Here is a 10,989-nt window from a genome sequence, read left to right on the forward strand (position 1 = left end):
CCACCAAACGGCGTGAAAACGCCACCGTTGGCCCCCGTTTCATTAATCCTCTGCGACATTCACAATATGTCATAATAAAATTCATTAATTACAAGAGCTTGTTATAAACGTGCCACATATATCTGATTGAAACATATATACGTGTGTATATATATATATATTGATTATGATCGTTTAGTTATGGGGTTTAGGTAAAATATTGAATACCCAAGATTTATGATGTGATATTATTACAGAGTTTGGTACGTACGTCCCATCTCCAAGGATTGAATTGATATGGGTTTTCGTAGATGTCTTCGTCCATGTGAACAGATATAAAAGATGCCAACACACACCATCCTTCTGGTATCATGTAACCTGCCCCCACACGTCCACATAAAATGATAACTCGATTATATCAAAGAAATATTTAACAAAAAATATAATTAAATATTGGACTCTTAATATATATATATATCGACGTTATGATTAGCTGAGATGAATGATTTTCCATTGCGCGTTCGTTTCATCCGGATATCATAACTCAAGGCAGAGTTTCTAAGGCTGATTTTACATTCGAAGGCATTTTTGGACGTAATGAAAGCTTTGGGGTCGAATTGAAAATCGTTGAAAATAGGAGACCTTGCCTTTAATTTCTACATCTCTGAGAGCTTTCCTCCAAACGCCGTTAATGATGTTAGCCATTGTCAGAGTTTCATTTATCACCTGTTTTTTTTTTTTGGAGGGACAATATGACATAAGATTAACTGAATTTTACATAAATAATAATCTACAACGAGATATAACTAGCTGCTTTTTTTAATTTATATGATGTGATTATCAATAATATCTCACGATTAATAGAGGATTAATTAGAAATATTTGGGACTTACGTTTTGAGTAAATGAGAGAGACATATAGTCGGTCCAATTATATCCTTCTCCCGACTCTAATTTCCTTATCTTCAACTCCATATTCTCCTCCTAACAATTAACAAAAAAAATACAAAACAATGTCATCCACTTTATTTATACTTATATATAACACATGAAAGGTAATTTATTATTTATCAAGTAAATATAAATTGTCGCATTAGTTGATGGGGTTTTTTTAATTTTAAAAATTTAAAGAATTTACCAAAAAAAATATTTTTTTATTTACCAAAAATTAAAAGAGGAGTGGAAAACAATGCGTTGGTTCTGACGCAAACGCTGCGAACAGAAGCGGTACGGTTACAGACAGACACTCAGACATGACTCATGAGTTGTTGTACAAATCGTCACCTTCTGACAGCCGTCCATTCCGTTTCGAATCCTACGGCTATTATTCCGACAGGTGTCCCTTCCCGCCCAATCTCTATGCCTCCCGCACTTGCGTTTACTCGTGTAGTCGTGTGCCTCAACCTTAGGTAGCGACTTGACCGCTGTTGACAAAAAAGTCAAAATGCTGTCCCGGGCCCACACGCACATCCTCTCCCTAATTATAAGTGAATCTCAGACGTTGATTTCCCATCACTTTGACCAATGCCAAATCTACGGTCGAAAATGACACAACGGTCCACAAGATGACACGGGCATTTCCCCACGCGTGTGATGTGCATTTATTTGTGTTTTGTGTTTTAGTTTGAATTATTCGGCATTACATTAACTGTAAGGCAAAAAACCAAATGTAATTAACTTATTATTTTTAATTAAGTTTAGTTTCGGTTTAGTTCGAATCGACTTTCAATTCGATTGCAATTCGAGTTTTTGTGTTAAAAGATTTATTAACAAATACACAAAATTTAAAGGAAAAAAAAATACCATTTTACTTAATTATTTTTCAAACATAAATAACACAAATGATATTTATCATTCTGCAAACATGGTTCAATTCGACACAATTTGTTTTCTAAAAACTTTTGGTGTATTAGTTAAATTTTAAAAGGAGTTCGAATTCTTCAAATGTTTTGTGTCCAAAAATTCATATGTCTGATTAAAGTCGCAGGGTACGCATGCCGATAAAAGGTCGGTCCACATAAATTAATCGGAAGCTTTTATTAGGAAGAAGAATTTCTCAGCGAAAGTGGCAGAGACGAAGGTTGAAGATGAAGTCTGGTTATTGTCGAATTTCATTTTTTGGTTTAGACTTGGTTCGATTTTCCGGTTTCGTGTTTAGTTGCATTTTTACCATTTTTGCCCTTTATTTGAATTTTTTTGTTTTTAGGCGCTCGATTGTTTTCGAGTATAAGAACCAAGTTGTTTTCATTTTGAAAAGATTAAGAGAAAATTTCCACAGATTCTGTATTCCGATTTCAAATTCTGAAATGGTATCAGAGCAAGAAAACTTCCGCTTGTAATTCCTTTAATTTCTCTTCAATGGCGGATGATCAGGATGCTCAAAGTCCTGTTCGTTCGTTTCCTTCAGCTCAAAATTCTGAATCTCAAATTTCATCTCGAAATCCATATTCCTGTCCGTATTTTCTTCATGCTGCTGATACATCGAGCTTACAATTGGTTCCTCAGAAGCTCACTGGTGAATTGAACTATGGTACCTGGTCTCGAGCTATCAGGAAATCACTGAATATGAAGAACAAGTATGGCTTCGTCACTGGTAAAATTTCTAAACCTTCTCCGGATCATCCTGACTATGAAGATTGGTGGCGTTGCAATGATGCAGTTTGTACGTGGTTACATAATTATGTTAGCATGGATATTCATATTTCTATTGTGTATCTTGATGAGGCGCATCAGATTTGGAAAAATTTGGAAACTAGATTCAAACAGCAGAATGTTTCAAAAATATTCAGTATTCAACAACAACTTGATCTTCTTCATCAAGGATCTATGACCTTAGACGCTTATTATAATAAGTTGTCATCGTTATGGGAAGAATTGAGAAATTATGAACCATTTCCAGCTTGCAATTGTGGTGGTTGTACATGTGGAAAATGTACATGTGGTGGTTGCAGATGTGGTTTAGCTGAAAAATGGTTAGAAATGTCTGAGAGAGGAAATGTTGTGCGCTTCTTGATGAGATTGAATGATTCATATGCAGCAGCAAGACGTCAGATCTTAATGATTGAGCCATTACCAGATCTCACCAAAGTGTTTAATCTTGTTTCTCAGGAAGAGAAACAGAGGATTTCTCTTGGTATAGCTTCTGACCAAGTTGTTTTTAATACCAGTACTCAAACACCAAGACCTCGAGCCCCTTTTTCTTTAAATTCCCCTCGTCCTCCTTTTAATCCTAACCAAAACACATATCGAGCCACATACTCAGACCGACCTAGACCTATTTGTACACATTGTGGTATGCAAGGACACACTGTCCAAAAATGCTATCATATACATGGTTTTTCTCCTGGTTATCGTATACCTAATCCAAATAGACCCATTCCTTTTTCACCCAGACAAAATTACCAAAATCCTAGACCCTTGGCCTTTGATAAACCTCCAAACCTTGTTAATATGGTGGGATCTGCTGAGAATGCCAGCAAATTGAATCAATCTCATACTGATGTGAATAGGATGTCTATGAAGAATCCTTTGGAACAAGTTCAAGAGATTTCAAATCCATATGGTAATCAGTTTAAGGAACAGAGTACTCCATACAGTGATCAGACTTTTACAGCTTCATCATCATACATATCTCCAGGTATTTTTTCTTTTTCTCACCATATTCTTTCCTCATTGGAACCAAGCCTTAAATTTGCAAAAGCAATGTGGATTCTGGATTCTGGAGCTAGCTGTCATGTTTGTTGTGATTCATCCTTGTTTTCAGAATTGCATTTGATTTCCTCTATTTCCATCACATTACCAAATGGGTCTCATATTCTCGTGTCTCAGGCTGGTACAGTTCCATTATTTTCCAAACTATGCCTGACTTCAGTTCTCTTTGTGCCCTCATTCAGCTTTAATCTCCTGAGTATTAGTGCTCTTACACGTGATAGTCCTTTTTCTGTAAGCTTCACTCGAGATTCTTGTTCTATTCAGGACCATACTCAGGCATTGATGATTGGCAAGGGTAGGCAGCTGCATAATCTCTATATCCTGGAGATGCAACAGTCTTCACTTGCTCAGTCTGATGTTCTTATTCCTTCACATTCTGCTCTCACCATCTCTTCCATTGATCTTTGGCATCATCGCTTAGGACATCCATCAAATTTAAGGATTCAGAGTTTAGGCAACAATGCTCAGCTCACTTTTATACAAAATAAGGAGTCAATTTCTCACTGTTCTGTTTGTCCACTTGCAAAACAGAAAAATTTGTCATTTCCTTTTCAAAACAATATGTCTTCAAATGCTTTTGATCTATTACACCTTGATATATGGGGTCCATTTCGGGTACATACAGTTGAAGGTTTTCAATATTTTTTGACAATTGTTGATGATTGCACAAGGCTCACTTGGGTTTATTTGTTGAAAAATAAGAATGAGGTTACTTCAAAATTTCCTGAGTTTGTTCGTTTCATTGAAAATCAGTTTCAAACACACATCAAAGCAATTAGAACTGATAATGCATCAGAACTCCGGTTTTCTGATTTTCTTAACAAGAAGGGAATTTTTCACTATTTTTCTTGTCCTTACACACCACAGCAAAACTCTGTGGTAGAGAGGAAACATCAACATATTTTGAATGTAGCAAGAGCTTTACTGTTTCAATCAAATGTTCCTCTTGAGTATTGGGGGTGATTGTGTTTTAACTGCAGTTTATCTAATAAATCGGACTCCAACTGTTTTACTGAATAATAAAACGCCTTTTGAGAAATTGATGCTTGTTCCACCTATTTACTCTCATCTGAAAGTTTTTGGATGTCTATGCTATGCTTCTACTCACACCAAAGATCGACATAAATTCTCTCCTAGAGTCATTCCTTGTGTGTTCCTTGGTTATCCTTCTGGATACAAGGGTTATAAAGTTTTGAATCTTCAAACAAATACAACTTTCATCACTCGGAATGTTGTGTTTCATGAAACAGTTTTTCCATTCTCTGTTTCTTCATTGTCTGATTTGACTACAATATTTTTCAATGTTCCTGAAATTTCTGATGTTTCTCCATATCTTTTGTATGATTCTGTTCCTCAAACATCTCATTTGTCTTCTGATATTTCTATGGAGCAACATCATCTTGAGTCCAGTTCTTTTTCTAATACCCAGGAAACCTCTGTTTCTGATAGTAATTCTGGTAATGATGGAAATAGATTGGATCAAATAGTTGATTCTGAACACATTGATAGACCGACTAGGCAGACACGAACTCCAGCTTATCTTGAGGATTACCATTGTTATTTGCTCACCCATTCTCATCCCCCTTCTTCTCCATCCACCTTATATCCTTTATCTACCTGCTTATCTTATGATAAGATTCACCCTCCATATAAGAACTTCATTTTGAATATCACCACTTCTAGTGAACCTCGAACATTCTCTCAAGCTGTAAAATCTGATCATTGGAAGGATGCTATGTTACTTGAACTGAATGCTTTGGATAGAACTCAGACTTGGACTGTTTGTTCACTACCGAAAGGGAAAGTTGCCATTGGATGCAAATGGGTGTTTAAGATAAAGTATAATCCTGATGGTAGTGTGGAGAGACATAAAGCTAGACTTGTAGCAAAGGGTTATACTCAGCAAGAAGGGATTGATTATTTAGAAACTTTTAGTCCAGTGGCAAAGATGACATCAGTCCGGTTATTGTTGGCATTAGCTGCTTCTTATAATCTTTTGTTACATCATATGGATGTTTCGAATGCTTTTCTGAATGGAGATCTTGATGAAGAGATTTATATGACCTTACCACCTGGATATGCAACACTTAAGGGGGAATCTGTTGATGAGAATTCAGTTTGTAAATTGCAGAAAAGCTTGTATGGTTTGAAACAAGCTTCTAGGCAGTGGAATCAGAAATTAACACATGTGTTAGTTTCTGCTGGTTACATTCAATCTCAATCTGATTTCTCGTTATTTGTCAAGCACAAGGATAGTTACTTTGTAGCTGCTCTAGTGTATGTGGATGATATAATGATTGAGATTGCTAGTAACTGTGATTCTTTGGTAAAGGAGCTTAAGAAGGTGTTGAGTGATAATTTTCAGATTAAGGATCTTGGAGATTTGAAATACTTTCTTGGTCTCGAAGTGGCTCGTGCGGGAAAAGGATTGTATATTTGTCAAAGAAAATATACATTGGAGTTGCTTGATGAGTTTGGCATGCTTGGTTGTAAACCTGTTGCGTCACCTATGGAGTTGTCACAAAAGTTGTCTCAGGATTCTGGTGATTTGTTGGATGATGCTTCATTTTATAGGAAGCTCATTGGGAAGCTCATATATCTTTCAATTACCAGACCAGATATATGTTTTTCGGTGAATAAGCTAAGTCAATACATGGCTTGTCCACGTTCTGGACATCTCCAAGCTGCTTATAGAGTGCTTAGATATTTGAAGTCTGATCCAGCTCAAGGTTTGTTATACAGTTCTGACTCGGTGAGTAAGCTCAGTGCGTATTGTGATGCTGATTGGGCGGCATGTCCGGATTCCCGACGTTCTGTTACAGGTTATTGTGTTTTCTTTGGTTCGTCCTTGATATCATGGAAGGCGAAGAAACAAGTTACTATTTCTCGGAGTTCTACTGAGTCAGAGTACAGAGCTATGGCACAAGTTTGTTGTGAACTGGTATGGATTCATTCGCTTCTGAAAGATTTGCGTGTTTCTATTCCTTTGTCGGTTCCTCTGTTCTGCGACAATCAGTCGGCAATTCATAGTGCTAACAATCCAGTGTATCATGAGCGGACAAAGCACATTGAGCTGGATTGTCATTTTGTTCGTGAACAATTGAAGTTGGGATTTGTTAAGCCATTGCATATTTTCGGGAAGGATCAGATTGCTGATATCTTGACGAAGTCGACGACGGTTGATCATTTTCGGTCTCTTCTGTCCAAGATGGGTATTCATCACCTGTATACTCCATCTTGAGGGGGAGTATTAGGGAGAAGAATTTCTCAGCGAAAGTGGCAGAGACGAAGGTTGAAGATGAAGTCCGGTTATTGTCGAATTTCATTTTTTGGTTTAGACTTGGTTCGATTTTCCGGTTTCGTGTTTAGTTGCATTTTTACCATTTTTGCCCTTTATTTGAATTTTTTTGTTTTTAGGCGCTCGATTGTTTTCGAGTATAAGAACCAAGTTGTTTTCATTTTGAAAAGATTAAGAGAAAATTTCCACAGATTCTGTTTTCCGATTTCAAATTCTGAAAGCTTTTGAATCCACACAATATTTGCAATATTGTGTGGCGTTTTTTAGCCTCGTCTTAGCATCATTGCCAATTACAGCTTGTAACCAGGGGCTAATGGACCATATTCGTTTTATATTCGCATTTTTATTTAAAAGTGATGAACTTCTATCTCGAAAACAAAAGACACGAACCAGACTAAAATAAGTTATAATGCTTTGATAATATTGATATATCTGAAGCTTTGAGGGAGATTTCATGGAAGAGAGCATCCATGGCTTCGCTTCGGGGAAATGCATAAAAACCCTGACGACGAAGGGCCTTTAGTAGGGGCCTTGAATACTTGAGCTAAAAAAAAAAGGGCTTTATTAGATTATGAAATATTTGACTTGGGCTTTTGGAAATTCCTTATTGAGCCACCAAAATTGAATTGGGCCTTTAAATTGGGGCTCGTAATGGATCTTACTAGGCGGAAATATTATACTTGGGCTTTCAACCGATCTCATTGGGCCTTTGAATTGGATTTTTTGAAAAAGCCTACCCGACAGTGAAATTAAAATTGCCTTTAATTGGGCCTTAGTGGGCCAATGAACCATGAGGGCAATGGAATCTCTCGGCACCCTAATGGCCTATTAAATCTTCAAAATTAGGCCTAAGAAAGGGCCTTTTTAATTTTTTTTATCATGAATATTTAAGGTGGGACTGGTGTTAACACAATCGCCCCCAATCGCAGCGATTGCGACTTCTGGCGATTACGGGTGATTGAAAGAGTGATTGGTGAAATCGTAATCGCCTGCAATCGCAACAAAACATCAATATTCTAATCGCAGCTAAAAGATTGCGTTACGATAGCGTTTTGCAGCGTTTTGATTAAATGACCAAAATACCTCTAATATTAATTAGTATATATATATACATACATATCATATTATATATATAAAGAACTTACGTATGTGTATATATACATAAAATATATAAATACATATATATATATATATATAAAATACATATATATATACATACACACATACATATATATATATATATACACAAACAATCATATATACATACATACATCTATATACACGTACACATATATACATATATATATACACATACATACATATATACACCCACGTATATATATAAACATATACATACATACATATATACACATATATATACACATACATATATACACACACATACATGCATACATACATACATACATACACATATATATATACATACATACATATATATACACATACATATATATACACAAACAATCATATATACACATATACACACATACATACATATATATATACATATGCATATATATATATACACATATACATATATAAATATATACATACGTACATATACATATATATACACATGCATATACATACATGCATACATATACACATACATATATATATATACATACATATACATATATATATATACATACATATATACACACATACATATATATATATACATACACATATATAGACATATATATATACATACATATATTTATATACTTAATACATATATACATACATAAATTAAAAAAATATATTAATAATTTTGTTTGGTATATATTATGTTTTATATTGTTTGGTTTTACCAATAAATATTTTTAATATTAAAATTATCTTTCAAAATAAATTAAATTAATAACAAAATAATATTTTCAATTTTATAATTAATTATTTATAAATTTAATAATTATTTGATATTAAATCATAGTAAAAAACTAATTAAAAATATTTTAAAAATGGTTAGTATTGTATATAATGATGTATTTTTTTGTAATTTAAACCAAATCGCAATCGCAATCGCTGTCAACCAATCGTTCTAAATCGCAATCACTCGTAATCGCTACCAACAACAGTTTTTTTACCAATCAGTACCAATCGCCTAGAATCGCCAGCAAACGCATCGTAAACGCCTGCAATCACCGCGATTGCGATTGCGATTCCACCAGTCGACACCTTATAGTAAGGGTTCGACTGGTTGTACCGCAGCGGTTGCGGTTGCGGGTGGCAGCGTTTTCAAAACGTTTGATAGCGATTATAAATGATTAGTACTGACTGGTTGAAAAGTTGTTGTTGGTAGCGATTGCGCGTGGGTGCAGTTAGAAGTGAATAGTTCATTACGGTTGCGGTTGCGTTTTGATATAAATTGTCAAAAAAAATATTATTTAAAAATATCATAACACTAAACAAAATCATCACCAATATATATATTAATGTTTTATATAATTTCTAATAAAAATATTTTAGTTTTTTTGTCAAAACGCCGGAAACCGCTACCAAAACGCAAGTTGGAAGCTGCGATTCAACCAGTCAGTTTTTCAATCGCCCGCAACCACCGAAAATCGCAACCGTTCCATTTGCGGGTGGCGGCGGTGCAACCAGTCGGCCCCTAATACAAAGTTTTATGGGCTTACAATAGTTCAAAATCTTTTCATACATTTGTAGTCTTCTCCTCCTATTTGTTTTGGTTATTTATATTTATAAATATTATGTTATATCAAATCAACCAGTCAGTTTTTCAATCGCCCGCAACCACCGAAAATCGCAACCGTTCCATTTGCGGGTGGCGGCGGTGCAACCAGTCGGCCCCTAATACAAAGTTTTATGGGCTTACAATAGTTCAAAATCTTTTCATACATTTGTAGTCTTCTCCTCCTATTTGTTTTGGTTATTTATATTTATAAATATTATGTTATATCAAATGTTTAATTATAGCTTTCATCAAACACAACACAAAACAAAACAAAAAGCTTCTGATTTAAGACACACAGACTCACCTTCTGACACGACAGAGAAGAAAAACAGTACAAAGAAGACAAAAGAAATTAAAACCAGATTCCAGTGATGATTAACCAATTTCATCCAGAAAAACATTTTTTTTTATTTTATGTGCCCACAGTTCAATGCCCACTTCGAAATTCAAGAGTTGATCTTCCTGCAGTTCTTCCTGATCTCACCATTTGATCCCGTCAACGGAGAAATATTACCCATCTTGACCATCGATTCAGCGAACTGCTCGAAGAACTCTTCCTGATCCTCTGCATATTTCTTGACAAGCTCTCTCGCTTGCTGGCTGCTGGAGAACAGAACTTGGTCGGAATTCAGCAAACCCTTGTTGTCGATAAGGTTCTTGAAGTAACTGTTGTCGAATTTCGCGGCACTGATGATGTCCAGCACGAACAGGTTCTGGTCTCCGCCCGATCTCGGACACCGCGGACGGAGCGAGGCGGCGAACGACTGGTCCAGGGTCGAGTCCGGTCGCGCATTTCCGGATTGGTTATACAGTCTCTGTCTGAAGCTTGTGCATCTCGAGAATCCAATGGTGTGACTCCCTGTAAGGAAACAACCAGATCAAGACAAGAGGGTTTAACGTAACTTGAGAAACAAGTAACCCTCCTGTCTGAAAACGAGTGCTTCTGTAATGAAACTAGGGTTTACCCGAGAGAGCGACGAGGTCGGTGGTATCGAGTCCTTGACGGTTAAACTTGGAGAGAATGGTCTGGAAAGTGTTGTTGGGTGCGGGGATATTGTTGTTAGAGCCACTCAAGCTCGCTCCTCTTGAATCCCTTCTCCCCAAAGGAACCTTCCATGTCGGTCCACCGGTCTTTTTTTCGAAGAAGAAAAGGTTAGTAAATGCATTGTATTAAGCTCAAGAATCAAGATTTTTAGCTCTGAGTTAAGTGACTGACGAGAACAGAAGAGTCTCTGGCGGCTAAGGTCAAGGCGTCGGCGCAAGAAACAGTGTTCGGACACTCT

At 36.0% G+C, this 10,989-nt stretch overlaps 1 protein-coding gene across 1 annotated transcript in view; it reads right to left on the reverse strand.

Moving 5' to 3' along the window:
* Positions 1-9,968: 9,968 nt before the first annotated feature.
* The window catches only part of LOC104819767 (peroxidase 49), a 1,595-nt gene continuing 574 nt past the window's right edge, over positions 9,969-10,989 (reverse strand). Inside the window, exons 3-5 of the mRNA XM_010550004.1 lie at positions 10,923-10,989; positions 10,672-10,837; positions 9,969-10,565 (exon numbers count right to left, since the gene is read on the reverse strand). Coding sequence (XP_010548306.1) covers positions 10,153-10,565; positions 10,672-10,837; positions 10,923-10,989 — 646 coding nt within the window. The 3' untranslated portion in view covers positions 9,969-10,152. The remainder of the gene's footprint in view (positions 10,566-10,671; positions 10,838-10,922) is intronic.

This window comes from Tarenaya hassleriana, unplaced genomic scaffold (assembly GCF_000463585.1).
Source record: "Tarenaya hassleriana unplaced genomic scaffold, ASM46358v1 Cleome3, whole genome shotgun sequence".
NCBI classification, from domain to species: Eukaryota; Viridiplantae; Streptophyta; class Magnoliopsida; order Brassicales; family Cleomaceae; genus Tarenaya; species Tarenaya hassleriana.